At 41.2% G+C, this 27,663-nt stretch overlaps 1 protein-coding gene across 7 annotated transcripts in view; it reads left to right on the forward strand.

The window, feature by feature from the left end:
• The window catches only part of utrn (utrophin), a 664,110-nt gene that overhangs the window by 623,658 nt on the left and 12,789 nt on the right, over positions 1–27,663 (forward strand). For all 7 annotated transcript variants that reach the window (XM_041182782.1, XM_041182783.1, XM_041182781.1 and 4 more), the window contains 3 exons: positions 5,036–5,273; positions 13,014–13,122; positions 26,509–26,595. In XM_041182782.1, coding sequence (XP_041038716.1) covers positions 5,036–5,273; positions 13,014–13,122; positions 26,509–26,595 — 434 coding nt within the window. The remainder of the gene's footprint in view (positions 1–5,035; positions 5,274–13,013; positions 13,123–26,508; positions 26,596–27,663) is intronic.

Raw genomic sequence — 27,663 nt, forward strand, 5'->3', positions numbered from 1 at the left:
AGCACCTTCCAAACCCACGAGCACCACCATCTAGAAGGACAAGGACAGCAGACACATGGGAACACCACCATCTAGAAGTTCCCCTCCAAGTCACTCACCATCCTAACTTGGAAATATATCACTGTTCCTTCGCTGTCGCTGTGTCAAATCCCTGGAACTTCCTCCCTAACAGCACTGTAGGTGTACCTACATCACATGGACTGCAGTGGTTCAAGAAGGCAGCTCATCCATCACCTTCTCAAGGGCAATTATGGATGAGCAATAAATGCTGGCCTAGCCAGCGATGCCCACATCCCATGAATGAATTTAAAACAAGTGTCTCTCCATTTAAATAATATTTTGTCTTTCTATTCCTCCTACCAAAGTGGATAATTGGTTTTTGTAAAACACTTGGTGCTTGCTAATGATTACTGTTATTACCATGTCACTCTTAGGATTCTAGTTTTCTGTCTGCAGCACTTTTGGTCTCTATCATCCTGTTAAAAATACATTTTTGCCCTGGTGACCTTAGAGGGATGAAAATAGATGTGATGATTGATACGCCCTTCAACAGATCAGCAAAATGACATGGGGAAAATATGACCCAAGATAGGAGAAGTTAACAAATGACTAAATAGATTTAATAAAAGCAAAATACTGTGGATGCTAGAAATCTGAAATAAAAAGAAAAAATTCTGGAAAAACTCAGCAAGTCTGGCAGCATCTGTGGAGAGAGAAACAGAGTTAATGTTCCGAGTCCATATGAGTTGTTCAAAGCTTTTCTTCAATGCTTCTTCAGAACACTAAATATGTTTTAAGTGCCTTTGACAAAATAAATATGATCATCCTTTCATTAGCATAACGCACACATTTCAGTGTGTGTTTGCTTTAATGAAGGCTTGCCCAAGCAATAGATTTTAAAGCCAAGTGGTTTTAATAGCCACTGCATCTAGACTAGATTGTAGAGGTTATTTGTCATCCTTGGGCCCAAGAAGGTGTGGTCATTCGAATCTCAGCGAGTGACCGTCCTAGATGTTTGAACAGGCAATTAGAGTGATAAAAACAAAAAAACTGCGGATGCTGGAAATCCAAAAGCAAAGTGAAGCCCAACGCAAACTGGAGGAACAACACCTCATCTTCCAACTAGGCAGTTTACAGCCTTCCGGACTGAATATTGAATTCGACAACTTTAGGTCTTGAGCTCCCCCCTCCATCCCCACCCCCTTTCTGTTTCCCCCTTCCTTTTGTTTTTTTCCAATAAATTATATAGATTTTTCTTTTCCCACCTATTTCCATTATTTTTAAATATTTTAAATCTTTTATGCTCCCCCCCCCACTAGAGCTATACCTTGAGTGCCCTACCATCCATTCTTAATTAGCACATTCGTTTAGATAATATCACCAACTTTAACACCTATGTGTTCTTTTGTCCTGTTGTTTATGACATCTTTTGATGATCTGCTTCTATCACTGCTTTTGACTATAACCACACCACCCCCCTTCACTTCTCTCTCTCTCTCTCTCTCTTCCCCCCCCCCCCAAAACACCTTAAACCAGCTTATATTTCAACTCTTTCTTGGACTCAAACTCAAGTTCTGTCGAAGGGTCATGAGGACTCGAAACGTCAACTCTTTTCTTCTCCGCCGATGCTGCCAGACCTGCTGAGTTTTTCCAGGTAATTCTGTTTTTGCAATTAGACTGATATGTTTCTTCAAACCAACCAAGAAGAATTACATTGACAGATTTGTAAGTGGAAACAGACACCCTATCCATCTATAACCAAAAATTTGTTTAAAAAATTATAATTTTAATTAGAGATGATCTCCCTCCAGCTTGCAGAAGTGATAAAAATTCATTATAGCTAATTCTCATTAAGAACCTATTGTCCTGTTGAAATATTTCATTAGAATGATTGTCAAACTTGCAAAAGAATCTGCACATGTGAATTTACCCAGTGAGTAGATGAGGCAGGTTTGAGTCAGGTGATCTCAACTGAACAGTTTCAGATATGATTCATTTCAGTGAGAGAGATGATCTCAGGCACTCAGTGCTCAAACCCATCCTTCACCTTAATGAGAATAAAAGTTAATTTATGTCAGGCACATAGTCAATGCAGAGTGAAGCTCCTTTTACATAGAAACATAGAAAATAAGAGCAGGAGTGGGTCATTCAGCCCTTCGAGCCTGCTCCACCACTCAGTATGATCATGGCTGAACGTCGATCTTGACACCATGCTCCTGCTCTCTCCCCTTACCCCTTGATGCCTTTAGGGTCCAGAAATCTATCTAATTCCTTTTTAAATATATTCAGTGACTTGGTCTCCACAGACCTCTGGGGTAGGGAATTCCACAGGTTCACCACTTTCTGAGTGAAGAAGGTTCTCCTCATCTCAGTCCTAAATGGCCTACCTCATATCTTGAGACTGTGACCCCTTGTTCTAGACCCCCTAGCCAGAGGAACCATCATTCCTGTATCCAGCCTGTCCACTCCTGTCAGAATTTTATATGTTTCAATGAGATCCCCTCTCATTCTTCTAAACTCTAGTGAATACAGGTCCACTCAGCCCAATCTTTCCTAATATTGCGGTCCTGTGTTATGATGCATCAGATGATGTATGCCAGGCAGACCAAATCCACGAGAGAAACTTGATCGCGCTATCACAACAATTTTGCAATTTGTATTTATTTCAAGATGCACTCAGTTCAGAAGTAATAAGTCTACTAAGACTTTTAGACTTTTTAAAAAAACTAAATCAAAATATTTATTAACAAAAGAAAAAAATTCAAGCACATACATAAGTCTACAAATTACTACTATAATAACTCCTAAAATTCTAATTAACCTGACTCCCAGTTACACCACCTTTAAGGCAATGGTCCAAAAATGGATTTTAGATTTTAAACAGATCCAGCAATACCCTGGACAGTGGAATTCCAAATGGCTTTCTCCAGTTTCAGTTTCATTAAGGCTATTTCACACACTTCTGTTAGATCTCACAATGCCTTCTCCTGACACACAGCCTCATTCCCCTTTATATATGTTTCTCTTTTTTAATATGTAAATTCTATTGTTTCATATGTCTGTGAAACTGTATCTTCCTCACAATATAAAAACTTCCATGTTGCTACTATTTATTGTCAATAACCCTTGGGAAAAAATAAACACATTCCTTAGCCTTGCTTATCTGGCTAGTTGTAAAGCAGAATGTTAATGCATGCATCTGGTAATGTAATAGTGAACCCCTGCAATGGGCAATTTTTCCACTATTCCAACAATCACCTCACCTGTTTTCCACATACCCTTTAAATTTACCTTCCACAATGGAATAGGTTTAGCACCTCCATGAACCCCACTTATTATCATCTGTTCCTGAAATACTCCCTCTGTACGGCTGCAATAAGACATCCTTGCTCCTGTACTCAAATCCCCTCTCAATGAAGGCCAACTTAGTATTTGCCTTCTTAACTGCTGCACCTGCATGTTTGCTTTCGGTGATTGGTGTACAAGGACACCCTGGTCCCTTTGTCCATCAACATTTCCCATTCTATAACTATTTAAAAATAATCTGCCATTCTGCTTTTCCTACCAAAGTGGATAACCTCACACTTAACCACATTATACTGCATCTGCCATGTAGTTGCCCACTCACTAACCCTGCCTTGAAGTCTCTTAACATCCTCCTCAGCTCTCTCATTCCCACCAAGTTTCATGTCGTCAGCAAACTTGGAAATATTACAGGGATAAAAACAAAAAACTGCGGATGCTGGAAATCCAAAACAAAAACAGAATTACCTGGAAAAACTCAGCAGGTCTGGCAGCATTGGCGGAGAAGAAGAGTCAACGTTTCGAGTCCTTATGACCCTTCAACAGAACTGCCGTTGGAAATATTACATTTGGTTTCCTCATCCAAATCATTAATATCTATTGTGAATAGCTGGAGCCCAAGCACTGATCCCTGTGGTATCCCACTAGTCACCCCCTACCACTCCGAAAAAGACCTGTTTATTCCTACTCTCTGTTTCCTGTCTGCTAACCAACTGTCAATCTATGCCAATGAATTAGCCCCAATCCCATGTACTTTACTTTTACACAGGAACCTCTTATGTTGGACTTTATCAAAAACTTTCTGAAAATCCAAGTACACCACATCCACTGGTTCTCCCTTATCTATTCTGCTACTCCAGGTCCCTGGACACTGCCCTGATTGAATGCTTCAGTCCCAACCTTGGAAAAGAATCCAATACTGCACTAGTGCATTTTTTCCCCAACGCTATCCACCACTGCACTTCTCTGACGTTGTCACTTGGTGTAGATATATGTTGTTTTTGACTGAGAACCCTTACAGACAATAGAACTTCTCATTCGATCAATTAGGGTTGGAATTGAACTCAAAGCAAAGGTCAGCATCAAGTTTTCTACACTTGCCAGCTCCCTATAGTTTCAGATTTAATTCAAGTGATGTAAGTGTATCATATGATGCTGCCTTTTACAATATACTAGATCAGATGCTAATCTATAATGAGATTAATTGGCGCAGTCACAGGAGTATTTTCTTACAGATGCAAGCAGTAATGAAGTGGGTAAGTCCAGTCATCCTGCTGTCACTATACTGTGGCAAAAATAAGCTGTCACTTTAGTTCCCTGATGAAACCTCAGGTGAAACTTGTAGTGTAAGTGTTCCGCCTTTAATTTTGTGCCCAGTGATCACTATTTAGTCATCACAATGGACACATGTGGACAGCAATTGAGGATTGGATTGAGTTTACCTGCCCAAATCCCCTCTACCCCCACATGTCCAATGATCTGTTGATGCTCCATGTCAAGGCTCATTTGTGAACAATGGTCACTTGAGCGAGGTACTGGAGAGCCACCGGCACTCATGAAAACGTGATCAAGCACAAGGTCAATACTTGGTGTGAGAAGATGCTGTGTAGACAGTTTATGATGCATCATTCAATGTTTGCCTGTGTAGCACTATAATTGGAATTCTAGATACTGGACGATGAAAGAGGCATCAAAAAGTGAACTGAAATTATAATTGCTTCTGTTATCACAGAAATCTACAGGCTGAGTATGAACGGTTAAAGCAGCAGCAGATCCTGAGAGATATAAAACCCCTACCATCGCCTACCTTCTCAACAACCCAGCAGAATTATCAAGATGCTGAGCTCCTGGCTGAGGCTAAGCTCCTACGACAACACAAGGGGCGACTTGAGGCCAGAATGCAGATTTTGGAGGACCACAACAAACAACTGGAGTCACAGCTGTGCCGACTGCGAAAACTCCTGGAAGAGGTACAGCTTAATCAGGCAGTCAGGTCTAATGGGAACTAATGGATGAAGTTAAACATTACAATTTCCCAGTTTTAAAGTGTGTTTCATTAATTGAGGTTCTGGTCTGTCTTCCAAACTGTCTTCAGGCATAACTAGATTGAGTTGGAATGTTTGAAATTGAGCTGAAATAAATAATGAGAACATCTACAGCAGGAACCTGCAGCCTGGTGGCAAAGTAGATTTAAATTCAAAGTCATTGCCTGTACCATTTGAGATACCACAGTAAAATTTAATATTCTTTGCAGAAATCCTGAAGCCATTACCCAAAACCAATTGAAACTGAGAATTTGATTATCTTCTCATGTTGCATAAGCTGAAATAATGGAGGATATTTTCCCTGGTTTTCTCCCCTCTGCTAAAGGAAGTTGGTCCATGCTCAGGTACCAATGTGCAGGTGTTGTTTGCCTTCCTTTATCCACTGATTTGGCCATTCCTTTATGCGTGCAGTGAATGTCACCTGACTTTTTTTGCCAGAATGGTGGGGTGCGGTGGTGGGGTGGTACTGATCCAATTCTGACATTTACCACCAGCCACAGGAGTTGAGGCTGTTTAATTTTAGGAGTTAACTTTCAAAACAAAAATTGTCTCCTGTGCAATATAATTCAAATTTAATTTTTAAACGGTTGCTGATATAAAATATTTTTCTATATCATCTGTGACACAGTAAGCTTTCATTGGCCAGGATTTTATGGCCTCTCCCGCCCAGCAGGATATTACGGTCCTGCTGAACTGATTGGAGATTTAAATGGGTCGCCGCATCCACGGTGGGGGAGATACGCTGCGGCGGGGCCATACAATCCGGCCGTTGTGATGTAGCCTTGGTCAATGTTATTCAAGAGTTATTTGTTTAGGTTCAGGTGATGCATGCTGCTTTTCTTTATGATTGATACATGGTATTTTTCTATGTGAATATAGCTACATCTTGAGAAGAACTACATTTCTCTGCTTCACTGGTGGTGTGGAAGAGAAATAAATCAACTGTTGTCTAGTTCGAGCTCAGACGAGAGACCAGCTACAACGACCTCTTTTACTATAGTTTTGAGCATCCCAAAGTGCTAGCAGTGCAGATAAAACATTGCAGTCACTTGCTTAAAACTGCAACAATCTAAACAAATGGTACATAAATAAATTGGACCAAAGCATCTCATACATCACAACAGCCAACAGGCAGACATCACTGACTCCACTAATAAACCACAAGGCAATGTTTTACCTGCACTGTAACAACAGGCCAAAGCATTTGAGTTAAATTCAAAACCCTTGGCCCGGATTTTCTCACAGTCTCCCAGACTCCGCAGAACTTTAAAATTGGCAGGTGGGACCTGGATCTGGAAGTTCCACTCCCATTTCCAACAGATCCCATTTTTGCTGGTAAGGGAAAGGGGATGGGGCATGAATCACACAGGAGGGAAACCCGAACTCAGCTGTGCTGAGTTGAAACAGATCTCATTTTGGCTGTTGCATAGCTGCTGCACACCCATACTGTGGGAGTCATGAATAAACATTGTTGAAGGGTAAATAAGGTCTGTTTAACGGTCATGATCTTAATTTTTTTTAAATTCCCCGCTCTGGAAAAAAAAACCTGGCTGCAGCTGTAAATGATTGTTTAAAAAAAACTCTGCTGAACTGTTTTGATTGACAGACCAGCTGGTTATGATATCTGTTCAAGCAGTTTCAACAGTGTTATTTGTTGACATTTCCCTAAGAGTCATTCATGATGAATATCTGGTTGACTTTCAAAAGCTACAATTATCTCAGCAGGTGGTTCTGAGTTCACAGTCTGACAAATTAAAGAGGCTATTTAGGAATTAGGGTTATGAACAAATGTTTCTTTGTTTTTTATAAGAGATTAACCATTTGAGATTTAAAAGATTTGATGTTTCTATGAATGGCAGCTTTTTCACAACCAAGTCTGTGTAGTCAGAGCTGTATTAGCTTTTTAAAAATGTATTTATTTTGATCTCCACATGGCTCCTCAGGTCTGACCATAGTTGATGCTGGGTGAGTTGGCATGGATGGTATGAATGAGCATGGGGGCTGGGTGAGAGGTGAAGGACAGAGGGCCTAAAATCTTTTAAAACATTGGGACCGCATCCTAGAGAACTGATCAGGCCTTCTAACCAGCCGGCCTCAACCTTGTCCACTCCCATGCCCTCCTAGCATCTATTTCCAGGGTTGGCGGGCCTGCCTTCATCATGCATCCACCCCTCTGGAGTGAAAATGTTACAATCCGAGGCACTTTTTAACCAAGGCAGGTCAGGCCAGTTGGGAAATTTCCTGACTCGACATACCTTCCTCAGTAGCAAAAATCTAGCCCCTTGTCTCCAGTTGCAAGACCCTGTACAACCTTACACTTGCAGACCTGCACCTTTCCTTGGACCTCTGTACTAGTCCCTCATTCTTCCAGTTCTGACCTGCTTTGCATCTCCACCCATCCGCCCTGGGCTGTACTGCCTTCAGTCGTCTTCACCTGTCACAATAAACCCCCCAATCTTCCTAACCCTCTCTCCAAAATTCCTCTCTTTGACCATGCTTTCAGCCCCATCCTTTAATTCCTCTTTCCTCTCTGTACAGTATCTGGTTTTACCTCTGTGAAGCACCGGGACATTTTATCAAGTTAAAGAGAAAGCTGTTGAACACAGCTACATTATATGGTATAGCAAATAGCTATGCTAGTGTCAGAACTCCAGCCATTTTATTTAAAATTTATTTTTAAACTGTATCGCACAAAAATGATGCTTCCCCTTTGTGATGCTGCATAATTGACTGATGGAGGCTATCTGTACAAACTTGTGTGCAATGATAACTTCCTGTGATTTACTTACGGAATAGACTAAGCATTCAACAAATAGGCAGCACCCTGTACGTTAGTACCGGGGACTATTCAGCACTCATCAGATTTTGTTTCATTTGTTAAAATGAAGGTTTAAACAGATTTGTATTATTTCTTTAATTTTCAGGTGCTGACAGAACATTTTAAGACTTTGGATTTTAAGATTGGTGTAAACTAGGACACATTCTATGCACTAATAAGTAATCAGTCATTTTTAGCAGCTGCTTAACAGACTGTGCACCTGTATTGCAGTGAGTGCTCAACATTCAGAGGGACTATGCTTTGCTCTCGCATTGAGAGAAATGTGACATTATACCGTGCAGATCTATCATGCTGTCAGTGTAAGGGAAAGTGCTGTGAATGAATGATTTGAAAAAGGTGACTTGCCCCAGTTTAAATTGGTTAAGATAAATGTTTCATTACCAGAAGCAGAACTCCTGTGAGCTGAGATAACTGGTCATTAATGTCTCAAATCTTATTTTTAATGAGACTTTGAGATTTTATCTCCCTTTGAAGACTGTGGCAGTATCTGTGCATCAACAGAAAGTGCTTTTTGGCATTCCTGTGCATAACTAAGCAGGCTATGAATGCAAATGCAAGAACAAGGCCAGGGAGACTATGGGGACAGAGGAAATATAAAGAACCAAGTTAGCAGCATGTTAACCACAATACCATTCTGAGTGCCATACTGGAGAAAATTGGCTGCCCGCCAAAGCTGCTCAAGGTAATCTCCTCTTTCCATGCCAATGTGATGGGTAGGTCAACTGTGTCGGGGCAATATCAGAACTCTTTGAGATCTGCCGTGGGGTCAAACAGTGCTTTGTTCTAGCACTGGCACTCTTTGGCATATTCTTCTCTATGCTGCTGTTATATATCTGACAGAAATCAGGAAACTACAGACAAGTTAGCTTAACATCTGTCATAGGGAAAATGCTGGAATCTGTTGCAAAGGAAGTTATAGTGGGGCACTTAGAAAATCTCAATGCAATCAGGCAGAGTCAACATGGTTTTATAAGAAGGGAAATCGTGTTTGACTAATTTATTTGAGTTATTTGAAGAAGTAACAAGCAATGTGGATAAAGAGCAACCTGTGGATATGGTGTACTTAGATTTCTAGAAGGCATTTGACAAGGTGCCATATCAAAGATTACTACATAAAATAAGAGCTCATGATGTAGGGATAACATATTAGCATGGATAGAAGATTGGTTAGCTCACAGGAAACAGAGAGTGGAGATAAATGGGTCATTTTAGAGTTGGCAAGATATAAAGAGTGGAGTGTCACAGGGATCCTCAGCTATTTACTATTCATATCAATGATTTGGATGAAAGGACAAAATGTATAGTTGCTAAATTTGCTGATGATGCAAAGATAGGTAGGAAGGTAATTTGTGGAGATCACATAAGGAGTCTGCAAAGGGACATAGAAAGTGAGTGGACAAATATTTGGCAAATGGGAGTATAATGTGGGAAAATGAGAGTTTGTCTGCCTTGGTAGGGAGAATAGAAAAGCAGTATGTTTTCTAAATGGAGGGAGATTTCAGAATTCTGAGGTACAGAGGGATCTGGATGTCCTGGGACATGAATCACTAGAAGTTAGTAAACAGGTACAGCAAATGATTAGGAAGGCAAATGTTGTTGTTTATTGCAAGGGGAATGGAATATAAAAGTAGGGATCTTTTGTTATAGTTTTGCTGGGCATTGGTGAGACCACATATAGAGTACTTTGTACAATTTTAGTCTCCCAATTTAAGAAAGGGCATAATTGCAGTAGAAGCAGTTCAGTGAAGGTTCACTTGACTGATTCCTGGCATGGGGGGGTTATCTTTTGAGGGCAGGTCGGGCCTGTATCCATTGGAGTTTAGAAGAACGAGAGGTGATCTTATTGAAACATGTAAGATCTTGAGGGGACTTGACAGGGTGGATGCTGAGAGGATGTTACCCCTTGTGGGAGAGACCTGAACAAGGGGGACACAGTTTAAAAATAAGGTATCTTCCATTTAAGACAGATGAGAAGTTTTTTTTTCTCAGAAGATTATGAGTCTGTGGAACTCTCTTTCCAAGAGGGCGAAGGGATGCAGGGTTATTGAATATTTTTAAGGCAGAAATAGATAGACTCTTGACTAACAAGGGAATGCTGGGGATGGGCAAGAAAGTGGTGTTGAGGCCACAATTAGTTCAGACATGATCTTATTGAATGGCACAGCAGGCTCAAGGGGCTGAATGGCCTACTCCTGTTTCGAATTCATATGTTTGTACGTATCTTCCTGCCATCCACAGAGTGTGTGTATTTACATACCGGAACTGACGGAAAGCTGATCAGCCTTGCCTGAGGTCCAAGACAAAGTTGCTCAAAATTCTTATAGGACCATAGGGGCAGGAGTTATCAATTTGGCCTAGCGAGCCTGCTCTGCCATTCAGTGAAATTATGGCTGATCATCTACCTCAATGCCTCTTTCCCACGCTATCCCCATATCCCTTGATGTCATTAGTATCCAGAAATCTATCGATTTATGTTTTGAACATTCTCAATGATTGAGCTTCTGCAGTGTTCTTGGGTAGAGGATTCCAAAGATTCACCACCATCTGAGTGAAGAAATTGATCCTCATCTCAGTCTTAAACGGCCTATCCCTCATTCTGAGACTTTGTTCCCTGGTTCTAGAATCACCCCCAGCCAAAAAAAAAACATCCTATATACACCTGCCCGCTAAGAATTTTGTAAGTTTCAGTGAGATCATGTCTCATTCTTTGAAACTATAGAGAATGCAAGCCCAGTCTCCTCAATCTCTCATCATAAGACAATCCCGCCATCCCAGGGTTAGCCTGGTGAACCTCTGTTGCACTCCCTCAATGACAAGTGTATTCTTCGTTCGATAAGAAGACCAAAACTGTACACAATACTCTAGGTGCAGTTTCACCAAGGCTTTATAAAATTGCAGCAAAACGTCTTTACTCCTATACTCAGACCCCCATGTGATGAAGGCCAACTTACCATTTGCCTTCCTAATTGCTACACCTGCATGCTTAGTGACTCATGAATAAGGATACCCAGGTCCCTCTGGACATCAACATTTGCCAATCTCTCACCATTTAAGAAATACTCTGCCTTTCTGCTTTTTCTACCAAAGTGGATACGTTCACACTTATTCACATTATATTCCATTCTGCCGTGTTCTTGCCCATTCAAATAGCCTGTCCAAGTCGCCTTGAAGCCTCATCGCATCCTCCTCACAACTTACATTCCCACCTAGTTTTGTGTGATCAAGAATGCAGAATAGAATGAGTACAGGGTTGGAAGTTGCCAGCAAGACAAGTGAAATTGCAAATTTAAGGAAAACTATTTAAATAACTGATTATCCCTCCTGGGGATATTCTAGAAAAATGACACCAGTGTCATGATATCATCACAAGTGCCATGTCTCCAAAAGAGTAGTATTCGCAACAATTTAAACTCTGGAAGCAAAATTGATTTTTGGAAGTGGCATTATAAATTGGCTCGTCAAACCTTAAGTAACCTCAGAATAAATCAGTTTTACCATCTTTGTTTTATGTTAAAGGGATACATTGCATTTCCATCTAATATTTTAGAAAACTCAGAACAAGCTGTCTGGGGTGATATTGTAACTGCCCCCAATCACTTAAAGTTGGTCAGTTGTGTATGTCAGGACTCCACCAGACTATGTGCAAATGCCTTGCTCAATTAATTTGTATATTCTCAATTACAATCGTGTTGTAGTTTTGAACCTGATGCAAACAGCAATGTAGCATTGATGGATGTTGCTGTGGTTGTGCCACATCAAGCTGGCAAATTTGGACTTTAACCATCACCCAGCCAAGATTTTAGCTACCTTCCCTCCCTTTCTCCTTCCCACAGGGTCTTAGCCCAGCTCCTGGTCCGGGCTTGCAGTTAAGCTATAGCATAAACTTATGCCATGTAGTTCATAACTTTCAGAGTCAGTAGTCAGTACATTGTACCAACCCCAATTATAATCCTGCCAAGTATCTTGTAAGATGTTTCTCAAACATTATAGCCCTTTTGAAAATTAAATCAGTATTTCTAGTTTAACCTTTGTTTGGTTACACTTTCTTTTGGTCATGATCATTGTCCCTTCATCACTTGCATCATCCGTCAACAAATTGGTAAATAGACCACAATCTTCTAGATATTTGCCCCTCTTAGCTGCCTGTGTTGAGGTGCAAGTGTACCGTGGGCGATTTTCAAATCCTTTTATCTGAGGAAAAAATGCTTGTTCCCATACTATGTGACAGAGATTGCAAGCGCAATCTCATTTCCTACCCCTTTTCTCGTTCAATCAATGGGATGGAGTTAAAACAACATTTCAAATTCTCTGATAAACATTCAGTTTTAGCTGGTGTTTTGGTTCAGCTTTCTTCAAGCAAGTAATTGGGAATGCTGCTCCCAGTCTATCACATTGTAATCCAGGTGAAACGTGTGGAGTTGGGACCACATAGATCACTGTATTTTATAATGTAAACCATGCGATAATTACTGACAGGAGTCAATAACTTTACATTATATTAGGGTGCCTGCCCTATTTCCATATGGAGACCAGTATTTTTTCCAACATTAATACACTAACTCATTCATTACAAAATGCTCATTTGGCTTCATTCCCACTGTAGCCTGACTGCTGAAGAAAACTACATAACATGTCCTTCATCTAAGTAAAGAATATGTGTGGACTATAACAAATGTTGTCCCAATGAAGACCAATAATCTACCCATATTCTTTAATAACTATTTTATCAAGTACATTCTCCATCCCTGTGAGTCTTGTTAAAATTTATAACAGTAGTATGTTATTATTATTACTGTGTGACTTCTACTGTTGCAATTTCTTTATAGCCGTTAACAGAATCGAAATTGAATGGAGTTACAGCTGTTTCTTCAACTACATCCTTTCAGCTTGCTGAAAATGGTCAAACCTATAATGAGGACTTCAGCTCACAGACAGGTTAGTGGTGAATGAAAAGATTCACATGAAAATAAATGCAAGTACCCCTTAACCCACAGATAAGTTAAAAAACCTGTTACCAGTATGGTACATAATTGTACCTGACATGAATATAAAGTATTGAACAGTAAAAAGCCAAATGGTCCATCTAGCTAACCCCATCATGATGCACAATCATCTCTATCAAGGAATTCTATTCGAAACATTCAAAGAAAAGGTAGTATTGCTTCTTCCTTCTCCCCAAAGGTTAATGGAAAGAAGCTCCAAAGTTTATTATTCATTCTTAAAGGTGGTTATTTGATACAGCATGACATTTCTTGTCCCTGGAATGCTGGAACAATGGTGTTCCATAGAGTATTCAATCTGCTGAGTCTATTTTTTGTCACCTTTTAGAACATAAGAGTAGGAGTAGGCCATTTGGCCCCTCAAGTCTGCTCTGCCATTCAATAAGATCGTGGCTGATCTGCTTGTGTTTCAAATTCCACATTCCCAGTTACCCCCAATAACCTTTTATTCCTTTGCCGAACAAGAATCTATCTACCTCTGCCTTAGAAATATTCAATGACCCCCACCTCCACCGCATTCTGAGGAAGAGTGTTTCAAAGTCGCACAACCTCCTGAGAGAAAAAAAATTTCTCCTCATCTTAAAAAGGCAACTCCTAATTTTAAAACAGTGCCCCTTAGTTCTGGACTCACCCACAAGACTCACCTTTCTATGTCCACTTTGTCAAGACCGTTCAGGATCTTATATACTTCAATCAAGTTACCCCTCACTCTTCTAAACTGCAGTCTGTCCAATCTTTCATCATAAGTCAAACTACTCATTCTAGGTATCAACCTAGTAAACCTGCTCTGAACTTCCTCCAATGCATTTACATCCGTCCTTAAGTAAGGAGACCAAAACTGTATACAGTATTCAAGATGTGGCCTCACCAATGCCCTGTATAACTGAAGCGTAACATCCATACCTTTATGTTAATTTCCTCTTGTAATAAAGTATAGCATTCCATCAGCCTTCCTAATTACTTGCTATACCTGCATACTAACTTTTTGTGACTCGTACTAGAACACCTAAATCTCTCTGCACTTCGGAATTCTGCAGTCTTTCTCCGTTTAAGTAATGCTCTGCTTTTTTATTCTCTGCCTATTCTTTATATACTGACCAATCATCTGTTCTGTCACTCATCATTGCGCAGTTATATGCTTTTACATTACGTTTGATGCTTTCCTTAACTTCTTTAGTTAACCAAAGATGGTGGGTCCACCCCTTAGAATTTTTCTTTACAGTAGGAAAACGGAGTCAACTGAGTTAACTGAGTGAAGACTTGGAGTTTGGTGAGAGGGGGAGTTCAGTGAAGAGGGAGGAAGGAGGTGTTTGTTTCCTTTTTCAGTCCTTCTCACCCTGTAGGAATTGGTTCTTGCTCTACTACCGGGAAAGGAACTAGCTGTTAAGTGAGTATTTGATAAGTGGGTAAGCTCTATCCTATCCCTAAGGTTTAACATAGTACACAAATTGATGGTAAAGTTAATAAAATACAGAAAGAGCAATATAAATAAGTGATTAATATAATTAAGTAATTATTTAAAACACATTAAGAATGGCAGGACAGGTGATGTGTCAAGGCTCCAACATATGGGAGCTCCTGGATAACATTATGATCCAGGGCAAACACATCTGCAGTAAGCTTTATGGCTTGAGAAACCTCAGCCCAGAGTCTCAGCTAGAGGCTGAGCTGCAGACTGTGACACATCGGGGAGGGGGATGTTACCTGGATGCTTTGTACCAGAAGGCAGTCACACCAGTTAGGATAGGGTCTTCTGATTTGGTCAATGGTCAGGGACAGAAGGTTGTGACTGAGTGAGGCCCAGAGGACAAGAGTGCAGGAGCCTCTGCAATTGTCCAATAGATTTGAGGTTCTCTCAGCTTGTTTGGATGAGAGCGCGGGCTGCAGGATGGATATGCAAACTAACCATGGCACCATGGTATGGGAAGCCATTCAAGTGGAGGGAGCAAAAAGGAACGTAATGGTAGTATGGGACAGTATAGTGAGGGGGATTGGCACTGTTCTCTGTAGCAAAGAGCGAGAATCCAGATGGCTGTGTTGCTTGCTCAGTGCCAGGGATCAGGATATCTGCCCAGGGCTGGAGAGGAACTTGCAGTGGGAGGTGGAGGATCCAGTTATCATGGTCCATGTAGGCACTAATGACATAGGTGGAACTAGGAAAGACATTCTGCATAGAGAGTTTGAGGAACTAGGCACAAAATTGAAAAGCAGAACCTCAAATGTTGTAATCTCTGGAGTATTACCTGAGCCACATACAAATTGGCATAGGATACATAAAATTAGAGAGATGAATATGTGGGAGACTGATGTGGGAGAAGTGGGTCCTGGTTTGTGGGGCAGCGGCATCAGTATGAGGAAAGTGGGGGATGTACCATTGGGACAACCTATACCTGAACTGGTCTGGGATCAGTGTTCTTGCGAACCGTATGACTCGGGAAGTAGAGAGAGTTTTAAACTAAATAGTGGGGGGCAAGGGAACAAATGTGAAAAGATGTGGTATATCAAAGAATAGAGACAAGGTAAGAGAGAAAAATATTAATATGGGAAATGAGGGTCAGGGAATGGCAGGAAAGGACAGAGAGAAGAAAATCTAAGAATGCCCAAAGAATCAAGACTAGATGTTACAAGGATAACAGACTAAGCTAAAGACTTTGTATCTGAATGCATGGAACGTTCATAACAAAGTAAATGAATTGATTGTAAATAAATATCTGATAGCTGTTATGGAGACCTGGCTGCAAGATGACAAGGATTGAGTCCTGAATATTGAGGGGTGTATGACTTTCAAGAAGAATAGGAAATATTGGGTGCTTGTGATAAAGGGACTGCAATAAGCATGGGTGACTTTAATCTACATATATCAGATTGGCAGTAGTAGCCTGTATGAGGAGTTCATAGAATGCTTTTGAGATAGTTCTTGGAGTAGCACGTTCTGGAACCAATCAGAGAGCATGTTTTATTAGACTTGGTATTGTGTAATGTGACAGGATTAATTAACAACCTCAGAGTAAAGGCACGCCTAGGTAGCAGCGACCACAATATGATTGAATTTTATGTCCAGTTTGAAAGAATTGGGTCTAAGACTAGTATTTTAAACTTAAATAAGGGCAACTATGTGGGCATGAAAGCTGAGCTAGCTGAAGTTACCTGGGATACTAGGCTGGGGACAGATCAATAGAGAAACAGTGGCAGAAATTTAAGGGGATGTTTCAGAATACTCAGAATAAGTATACTCCTGCTATAAAGAAAATTTCTGAAGGGAGAACCCACCATCCGTGGTTAACTAAAGAAATTAGGAAAAGCATCAAACTTAAAGAAAAAACATTTAACTGTGCAAAGATGAGTGGCAGGTTAGATGATCAGTCAGAATATAAAGAATGGCAGAGAATGACTAAAGGGTTAATCATGAGAAAGAAATTAGAGTATGAGAGGAAGCTAGATAGAAATGTAAAAACAGCAAGAGTTTCTACAGGTATTTAAACAAGAAAAGAGTAGGCAAAGTGAGTGTTGATCTCTAGAGAGAGAGAATGAGGAGTTAATAGTAGATAATAAAGAAATGGCAGATGAAATGAGCAAATATTTTGCTTCTATCTTCATTATAGAGGATACAAAAAACATTCCAGTCATAGCTGTAAATCAGGATGTGGAGGGGAAAGAGAAACTTGGTGAAATTACAATCATTGGGGAAGCAGCACTAAGCAAACTGATGGAGCGGTGGGCTGACAAGTCTCCAGGTCCAGATGGACTTCATCCTAGGGTCTTAAAAGAGGTGGTTAATGAGGTAGTTGATGTATTGGTGTTAATTTTCCAAAATTTCCTCGGTTCTGGAAAGGTTCCATCAGACTGGAAAGTAGCAAATATAACCCCTCTATTCAAGAAGGAAGAGAGGCAGAAAACAGGAAACTATAGGCCAGTTATCTTGATATCTGTAGAGGGGAAGGTATGAGAGTCGATCATTAAAGAGGTTGTAGCTGGGCACTTAGAAAAACTCAAGGTAATCGGGAAGAGTCAGCATGGTTTTATGAAAGGGAAATCATGTTTAACCAATTTATTGGAGTTCTTTGAAGGAGCAACATGTGCAGTGGATAGAGGGGAGCCTGTAGACATACTGTACTTGGATTTCCAGAAAGCATTTGATAAGGTGTCACATTAAAGATTATTGCAGAATATAAAAGCTCATAGTGTAGGGGGTAACATATTAGCCTGGATAGAAGATTGGCTGGTTGTCAGAAAACAAAGTATGCATAAATGGGCCTTTGTCTGATAGGCAGGATGTGACGAGTGGAGTCCCGCAGGGGTCTGTGCTGGGGCCTCAACTTTTTCTAATTTGCATCAATGAGTTAGATGAGGGGAGCAAAGGCATGGTGGCTAAATTTGCAAACAACATAAAGATAGGAAAGTATGTTGTGAAGACAGATATGGATAAGTTGAGTAAGTGGGGAAAAAATCTGGCAGAATGGAGTAAAATGTGGGATAATGTGAAGCTGTTCACTTTGGCAAGAAGAATAAAAAAGCAGAGTATTACTTAAACAGAGAACAATTGCAGAATTCTGAGGTGCAGAGGGATCTAGGTGTTTCTGTGCATGAGTCACAAAAAGTTAATATGCAGGTACAGCAAGTAATTAAGAATGCTAACGGAATGTTATTCTTTATTACAAGAGGAATTGAACATAAAAATATGAATGTTTTGCTTCAATTATACAGGACATTGGTGGACCGCCTCTGGAATACTGTGTGCAGTTTTGGTCTCCTTATTTAAGGAAGGATGTAAATATATTGGAGGTGGTTCAGAGGAGGTTACTAGATTGATCTCTGGAATGAGCAGATTGTCATATGAGAATAGTTTGGACAGGCTGGCTTTTTTCCACTGGAGTTTAGAAGAGTGAGGAGTGACTTGATTGAAATGTATAAGATCCTGAATGATCTTGACAAGATGGATGAGGAAAGGATACCTCCTCTTGTGGGTAAGTCCAGAACTAGCAAGCACCTGTTTTAAAATTAGGGTTGCCCTTATAGGACAGAGATGAGGCGGAATTTTTCTGAGAGTTGTGCAACTTTGGAACTCTCTGCCTCAGAAGACGGTAGAGATGGGAGTCACTGAATATTTTTAAGGTAGAGGTAGATAGATTCTTGTTAGGTGAGGGAATCAAAGGTTTTTGGAGGTATTTGGGAATATGGAACTCGAAACACAAACATATCAGCTATGAGCTAATTGAATGGCAGAACAGGCTTGAGGGACTGAATGGCCTACTTCTCCTATTTCGTATGTTCAAATATACTTATTCAAAATATTCTGAAATATCCCCTTAAATGTCTGTCAATGTACCTCTATTGATCTATCCTCTAGCCTAGTATCGCAGTTCACGTCAGCTAGCTCAGCTTAGAAGCCCACATTGTTAACCCTTATTTATCCCATTCATAACCATATATAAAGGTGAATGAACCTAGCCATCTTACTGCATATTTTAATTGGAAATCATGATGCTACAAATTGCCTGAATCCCAGAACAGAAGCATATTCTATTTTTCCTCCTTGCACAAGGGTTTTTCTGTTTTTGAATGATGCTATGCTACAGCTCACTGGCACTGAAACATCATGCTGGACATGGCTCAATCCAATGTTCCTTATAGTGGCACTTAACAGCCTCAGTTGCACCACAGTGAAGAAAATTGGAGATCAGATGACTAATACTGGTCTTAAAAACTTTCTAGTAACTAGTTAATGACTAGCTGATATCTGGCTGCAGGCCTCCATGACTTCAAAAAGCTGCTTTAATTATCTTTAAAGCACTATTAATTTTTCATGTTTTCAATGTTTTATCTGCAAGTTTTACATATGTGTAGCATTTAGGTGCTTTGCTTTCTTAGATCTTTACTGGTCAGGGTTCTGAATGTAGGCTCTTTAAAAAGAATCTTATTTGGACCCGATAGAAAACCAAGTCCAAGTTTCCAGTCTGGAGGCTGACAGAGAACTGTTATGACCTAGCAGATGATGTGTGCCCGGCGGCCCAAATCCATGAGGGGAACTTGGTCGAGTTATCACAACGCTTTTGCAATTTGTACTTAGTATGAGATATATGCACTGAATTCAGAAGTAGTAAATCTAGCAAGAACTTTAGAGGTTTTAAAAATTAAAATTAAAAACGTATTAATAAAATAATAGATGTCAAGCATCTCAAGACTACAATTACTACTATAATAACTCCTAAAATTCCTAATTAACCTGACTCCCAGTTATACTCCCTTTAAGACAATGGTCCATTTTAGATTTAAAATAAACTCTGCAAGTTAACACAATACCCTGGACAGTGGAATTCCAAATTGCTTTTCTCCAGCTTCAGTTTCGTTAGATAGCAGACTTATGCACAAATGCTGGAGGCTTCATTAAGGCTATTTCACACACTCCTGTTAGATCTCACATGGCCTTCTCCTACATAACCTTTCATTCTCCTTTATATATGTTTCCTCTCTTTTTAATATGTAAATTCTATTGTTCCATATGTCTTTGAAACTCTATCTTCCTCATAATATAAAACTTTCATGTTGCCACTATATATTGTCAGTAACCTTTGGGAAAAATAAACACATTCCTTAGCCTTGCTTATCTGGCTAGTTGTAAACAGACCAAGATCCCTTTGAAACCCAAATATCCCTTCATTTATCTAAAAATGCATATTCCATTCACACTTTACATGCTAAGCCAACATACATGTTTATTCATTAGCATGTCAAGCACCTAGCTTCTTTTGATGATTTAAAGCTCACAGTCTGTTTGACTACAAAATGTAATTAAATCACACACACACCCAACTATGCCTACCCCCATAAACCTACTTCACAATAAAACAGAAAAATATTATGAAAAAAATGTTAGTTTCATGACAGCACTGCATTCACATTTAAACCACAAGATAATTAGTTGGACTTTTCAACTTCCTCTCTATTTTGATCAGCTGAAATCTAAAACATATGTAACCTACTGAGAATGCTCATATAGAATCATAAAATATAGTATAGCAGAGAAGGAGGCTATTCAGCCCATTGAGTCTGTGCTGGCTCTTTCAAAGTACAATCTAGGCTCTCATGCCCACATGTCCATCCTTGGCCTGCTGCAAATTTCCAGTGAAGCCCAACGCAAACTGGAGGAACAGCACCTCATCTTCCGATTAGGCACTTTACAGCCTTTCAGACTTAACATTGAGTTCAACAGCTTCAGATCATGAATTGTCTCCTCCATCCTCACCCCTTTTTATCCCCTTTTTTCAATATTCATTTTTTTTATTTTTGTTAAAAGTTATGATAGTAATTTGTAGCCCTGTGTGTATGTTTAACTTGTGTAAATTAATAAATGTCTCATGTAAGTTGGTATAAAATCCTCTAGAGAATTGGAGGTCTGATTCTTGAATTTAGAGCTACCTCTCAAACAGTAGTTCTTTAAAGTTTCCCTCTGGGATTTTTAAATAATTCAGCTTTACCAACTGCTGGGTAATAACAATTGGGGGCCCGTCCGGGATAAAAATATTTCCAATTCCTTGATTGGTTTGGATTTGGTGAATCTGAAGGTTACGAGTACAAGAGGCACTTTGAATTCAGGAGTTGGTGAGGTATTTTAGAAGTGGTGAGAATGCAAGATGGCTTTGGCAATTGCTAGGACTTGTCTGGGAGTAGAAGAGATAACTCTAATTGGGTTGGAGAAAATAATCAAAAGTAAGTTAACAGAGTTGGCAGATAAGTTAAAATTGGGGTTACCTACGAGGGCTAGGAAATCAGATGTAATTATGAGTATAATGACACAGCATCCACAGTTGGAAGTGAAACCTGAGACTAGTGGGTCACAGCTGGAGGTAGTGAGACTTCAGTTACAAATGAAGACGCTTGAATTTGAACAAGCAAAGGATCTGAAAAAGCTTGAATTAGAAGCAAAGGACAGAGAAATGGTTTTAAAAGGGAATTAGAAATTGTGAAGGTAGTGAAGGAGGAAAGAGAAAAAAAAGAGAGAATTCCAACTGAAAATGTTGGAATTTTAAAAAAGAGACGCCAATAGTTGAGGAAGGACTCACCTCCAGAGTAGAACCCAGTGGAGATGTGTTTAAATTTGTACAAGCTCTTCCAAAGTTTGAGGAAAAAAGATATTGAAGCATTCTTTATTTCATTTGAGAAGCTGGCTAAACAGTTGAAATGGCTACAGGAAAACTGGATGTCCAGTTATTATTACAGTCTAAGTTGTTAGGTAGGGTGCATTAGGTATATGCTTTGCTATCAGAAGAAATGTCAGTGAATTATGACGTGATGAAAAAAGGCTATTTTGAGTGCATTTGAGTTAGTTCCTGAATATAGGCAGAAATTTAGGAATATGAGAAAACAACCTGGGCAAACTTAAGGTAAAAGCAAAATACTGTGGATACTGGAAATCTGAAACAAAAAGAAAAATAGAAATGGCTGGAAAAACTGAGCAGGTCTGACAGCATCTGCGGAGAGGAATACAGTTAACATTTCGAGTCTGTATGACTCTTCATCAGAACCAAGGGAAAATAGAAATGAGATGAAATATAAGCTGGTTGAGGGGGGTGGGACAGGTAGAGCTGGATAGAGGGTCAGTGATAGGTGGAGGCAAAGAAGAGGGAGAGATGGAGAGGGATGGATGGAGGGAGGGAGAAGAAGGGAGAGGGAGTGCAATGAAGGGAGAGGGAGGGAGGGGGAGGGAGAGGCAGAGGGAGGGAGGGATGGAGAGGGAGGGAGAAGGAGGTAGCGGGAGTTAGAGGGAGGGAGGGAGAGGGGGGTAGGGAGAGGGAGGCAGAGTGAGGGAGGGTGAGGGAGAGAGAGGCAGGAGAGGGGGAGGGAGTAAGAAGTAGGGAGAGGGAGGGGGTAGGGGGAGGGAGGGAGATTTAGGAAGTTGGGGGGAGGGAGATGGAGGGAGAGGGCAGGAGAGATAGGGAGCCAAAGGGAGCAAGAGGGGGATTGAAAGAAACAGGGAGAGGGAGGTGGAGAGGGATGGAGATGGAGGGAGAAGGACGGAGGGTGTGAGGGAGGAAAAGGGTGGGAGGATGAGGGAAAGGGAGGGAGATGGAGGGAGAGGGAGCAGGAGAGAGAGAGGGAAGGGAGGGGGATGGAGGGAGAGGATGTAGGGAGAGGGAGAGAGAGGGAGCTGTGGGTGGGAGGGGGAGGGAGGGTGAGGGACAGAGTGGGTGGGAGGGAGAGGGAGGGAGATGGAGCATGCAGGAGCAAGAGGGAGGGAGACAGAATGGGAGAGGGGTAGGTAGGGGGAGGGAGGGGGGTGTGAGGCTCGGAGGGAGATGGAGAGAGGTGTTGAGGTAGTGTCAGAGAGAGGAATTGTGGTAGAGAGGGTGAGGGAGAGGGGCGAGGGAGAACAAGAGGGTGTAAGAGAGGGTGTAAGAGAGGGTGGGAGAGAGAGTGGGAGAGAGAGTGGGAGAGAGAGTGGGAGAGAGAGTGGGAGAGAGAGTGAGGGAGAGAGGGAGGGGGAGAGCGTTGGACAGGGTTGGAGAGGAAGTGTAGGAGAGGGAGGGGGAGAGGGAGGGGGAGGGAAAGAGGGGGAGAGAGAGGGAGGGAGTGAGTGAAAGCAAGAGACAGAGGGAGGGAGGGAGAGGGGAAGGGAGGGGCAAAGAGGGAGGGGCAAGGAAGGAGGGAGAGCAAGGTATTCAAAGGGAGGAAGGGAGAGGGAGGGAGGGAGATGGGGAGGGAGAGGGAGTGAGAGGCAGGGAAGGGGAGAGTGGGGGAGGGAGGGAGGGGTAGGGATGGGGAAGGAAGGGGAGGGCAAGGGAGGGGAGGGAGGGAGAGGTTGTAGGGAGAGGGAGGGAGAGAGAGAGAGGGAGCGGTGGGTGGGAGGGGGAGGGAGGGTGAGGGAATGAGATGGTGGGAGGGTGAGGGACAGAATGTGAGGGCGGGAGAAGGAGGGAGAATGTGCGAGCGGAGTGAGAGGGAGGGAGAGGGACAGAAAGGGAGAAGGGGAGGTAGGGGGAGGTAGTGTGGAGGGAGGGGGAGTGTAAGGCTGGGAGGGAGAGGGAAAGGGAGAGAGGGATTGAGGTAGAGTGAGAGAGAGGAAATGTGGTAGAGAGAGAGAGGGAGGGGGCGAGGGAGAACGAGAGGGTGAGAGGGAGAATGAGGAAGAGAGGGTGAGGGAGCGAGAGGGAGGGAGAGGGAGACCGTGAGAGAGGAAAGGTGGGAAGGGAGGGTGGGAGCGGGAGGGAGAGAGAGGGAAAGGGAGGGAGAGATAAGGAGGGAGAGGGATGGTGGGGGGAGGGAGGAAGAGGTAGGGAGAGGGAAGAAGAGGGAGGGAGAGGGATGGTGGGGGGAGGGAGGAAGAGGTAGGGAGAGGGAAGAAGAGGGAGGGAGAGAGGGAGGTAGGGGAGGGAGGAGGAGGGGGAGAGAGGGAGAGTTAGGGATGGCGAGGGAGAGAGAAAGAGGGAGGGAAAGGGAGCGACAGTGTGGGAGAGGGAGGAAGGGCGAGCGAGGGATTTAAATGGAGTGTGGGAGAGAGACTAAGGGAGGAAGGGAGAGAGGAGGGAGTGGGAAAGGGAGAGGGAGGGAGAGGGAGAGAGAGGGGGAGAGGCAGGGAGAGTGAGGGAGGGGCAGGGAGGGAGGGAGAGCGTGGTATTCAAAGGGAGGGAGAGGGGGTAAGAGGGAAGGAAGGGGAGGGAGGGGGAATGAACGGGATGGAGGGGAAGGTTGGTAGGGTGAGGGACAGAGTGCAAGGGCAGGAGAGGGAAGGAGAGAGTGCAAGCGGAGCAACAGGGAGTGAGTGAGAGGGAGAGAGGGAGGGAGACAGAAAGGTAGAGGGGGATGTAGGGGCGAGATAAGCAGGCTGTTCAAAGGCAAGGAGAAGGTGTTGAAATCTAATTAGCTGGCACTGTATTTGATAACATTGTTCAGGAGGAAGGAATACAGGACAGTTCAGCTAAAGTATTTAACTCAAAGAGGTTAGTGGAGTTACAGAAAAATGATTTGCAATTAACACAGTTATATCAGAAAGCTTATTCAGAAACAGAAGCAAAATGTATTCCAGTATGTTGTTATCTTCCAGGAGCTATTTTAATGAGAAAGTGGCAGTTGGATCATATCTCAGCAAATGAAAGCTGGAGGGAGGTGCATCAGATTGTTATCCCATTAGGGTATAGAAATGAGATTCTAAGAATTGCTCATGGAATTCCAAAGGGGGGACATTTAGAAATCAGGGAAACACAGCAAGAGATAGAGGTTTTTCTTGGCCAGGATTGCATAGGGATATAGTCAAATTCTGTAGAACCTGTTATACTTGTCAAATAACAGGAAAACCACAAGCAGTGATTAAGCCAGTGCCTTTAATCCCAAAACCAGCATTTGAAGAACATTTTACCAGGGTCATGATTGATTGTGTAGGACCCCTCCCTGAGACTAAAAGTGGAAATCAGTATTTACTGACAATAATGGATGTGTCTACCAGGTTTCCTTAAGTGATACCTTTAAGAAATATTACAACTAAGAAGATTGTGAAGGAGTTAATTAAATTTTTTTATAAGATATGGTTTACCTAAAGACATACAGTCAGATCATGGGTCAAATATCATGTTGCAGCTGCTTAAGGGAGTAATGAACAGTTTGGGGATAAAACAGTTTAAATCAACAGCTTATCATCCGGAGTCACAAGGAGCTTTGGAAAGATGGCATCAAACTTTAAAAAGTATGATGAGAGCATACTGTCATGACTGTGCACAGGATTGATATACAGGAATTCCATTTTTCCTATTAGAGACGGTCTTAATACATCAACTGGTTTTAGCCCTTTTGAACTAGTTTATGGTCATGAGGTAAGGGGACCACTGAAATTGATTCATGAGAAATTGGTGGATCAAAATTCAGAGACTATTCACATATCAAATTTCAGGGAAAGATTGAATAGAGCATGTGAGTTGGCTAGGGAATGTTTAAAGACATCACAGCAAGTGATTAAAGTGAAAACAGATAGGAAAGCTAAAACTCAGTTTTGTTTCTGGAGAGAAAGTACTAGCTTTGTTACCAGTACTAGGTGATTCATTAAATGCAAGATTTAGTGGGCCTTAAAAGATTGAAAAGAAATTGAGTGAAGTAAATTATTTAATAAATACTCCAGGTAGAAGAAAGAAGCAGAGGGTGTATCTTGTAAATATAGTTATGTTAATGCATTTGGTAATGTAATAGTGTAATAAATATAGGAAATAGTGTGAAATGAATTATTAAAACAAAGCCGTTTGTTAGAATTATGACGGTTCATTTTTCGATAGGGAGGGGAATGTCATGAAGCTATTAATGTATATAACGTTATTGGAATTTATTTTTAAAATAGAGGCTTAATCTGTGGGTGTGTCTTAATTGGATTAAAGCCAGCCAGTCTAGGTGCTTTGATGTGTACTAGTTTTGAGAAGTGAGAGAGGGACAGTGCATTTGCATTTTATTGAATAGAGCATTAAAGAAGGGGAGTGAAATCTGGCACCTAACTAGCAGAGACCAAGCAATGTTTATATTACAAATAAAATTGTTACTATGAAAGGGGTTTTATTGTTAGAAGAGGTGGAGTTCAAAAGGGCTGGTGATACAGTGAGAATTTACATTCAATGAGATGTGTTGAGTATAATCGATAGCGGTTTTGTGTGTGCAGAGCAGACAATGTTAGACAAAAGTCTGTAAGCCTACCACTGTGTCTGCAAAGTGAAAGGAACGTTATTTTGAATTTGTAAGGTGAAAATGCTTTGCCTGGTGTCTGCTACCACAGAAAGTAGTTGAGGCCAAAACATTGTATGTTTTCAAGAAGGAATTAGATATAGCTCTTGGGGCGAAAGGGATCAAAGGATATGGGGAGAAAGTGGGAACAGGCTATTGAGTTGGATGATCAGCCATGATCATAATGAATGGTGAAGCAGGCTTGAAGGGCCAAATGGCCTACTCCTGCTCCTGTTTTCTATGTTTCTATGCTTAAAGTCTATGGCTTGCTGTTGCCTTAGTAGAGATTAGTTTGGGAATTTGTTAAAAGTTATGATAGTAGTAATTTGAAATGTGTATAAACTTGTGTAAATTAATAAATATCTCATGTAAGTTGATATAAAAAACTCTCGAGAACTGGTGGTCTGATTCCTGAATTTAGAGCTGCCTCTCAGACATACCACTTAAAATATAGGTTATGACAGTTGTTTAAAGTTTCCCTCTGGAGTTTTTAAATAACTCAGCTTTACCAACTGCTGGGTCATAACAATAGTAGATGCAATTTTTTTTTCTCTTTAAATTAAAGGTAGTCAGAATCACTTTTGTATGATGACTTTCTGATTTTCTTGATTTCTGATTGTGTTATTTTCAGATGACTTATTGATTCCACCCCAGGATACAAGTACAGACCTCACAGATGTCATGGAGCAAATCAATAGCTCTTTCCCAGTTTGCAGCCGTAAGTACTCTGATAATTGTGCTCTATTTATTACGCTTGATTTGTAGTTCTACCATTTTTCTTGTACATGTTAGACTTCAAATGCTAAAATCTTCATAACCATGTCATGCTTTGTATGAATTAATTGATTACATCTGCCCTCACTAGCTGAAGAAACTTATTTCAGAAGGAAAGGAAGAGAGTTAAGCCAGACTTAATGCAGTCTTCAAACAATAGCACATTTGAATAAAGTTCTTGGCTGTGTAGTTTCTTGCAGGTGCACTATACCCGAACATAGCTAACATAAAACAATTTGAGACCTGACTTTCCATCACATAGATGGAAGTCTGAATGCTAAAGTATCCGATAAAAAGTTGCAAAATTGCACCTCTGGTGCCGAATTGTTTACTGTACATCTAAAATAATATGATCCTAGTTAGCAAGGCCTTCAAATTAATCATGTCAGGTCAACTGAGTTAATATAAATTGAAAATTCATAGAACACAGGTTGCATATGTCATGGAAGAATTTATTAATGAGCCAAACAGCGGCGTCTAAATGCCACTCAGATTCCAAATATAAGATAATTAGCGCACAGTCCTTGATGATCTGCCACAGGTGTAAGTTAGAAGCTGTTAGGCGAAGGTATGTGTTGCTATGTAATTAAGCAGGAGCATTCCTCATGTTTGGCAGATCTAAACAGATGTTCTACTATTTAGAAGTTACATAGACATAGTCGCCCACCTCACTGTAGTTTGTTTTGCTTTTAGTTTCTTCCTTTCAAATTTAATTTGATTGTTGTCTATTTTGCTATTGCACTCGGGTTTTGTTCCCAAAAGCTCCCTTCACTGTTGCTGGGTCAAATCCCTGGAACTCCCTCCCTAATAGCACTGTGGGTGTACCTACATCACATGGACTGCAGTGGTTCAAGAAGGTGGTTCACTACCACCTTCTCAAAGGAAATTGGGGATGGGCAATAAATGCTGGTCTACCGAGCAATGCCACATCCTATGAACGAAGAAAAGCTGCATTTTTACTTTAGTTTTCTCTGTCGTCTGTAGACAGATGCCACTAAAAGTGACGTCTCTC

Source organism: Carcharodon carcharias, chromosome 2, assembly GCF_017639515.1.
Source record: "Carcharodon carcharias isolate sCarCar2 chromosome 2, sCarCar2.pri, whole genome shotgun sequence".
NCBI classification, from domain to species: Eukaryota; Metazoa; Chordata; class Chondrichthyes; order Lamniformes; family Lamnidae; genus Carcharodon; species Carcharodon carcharias.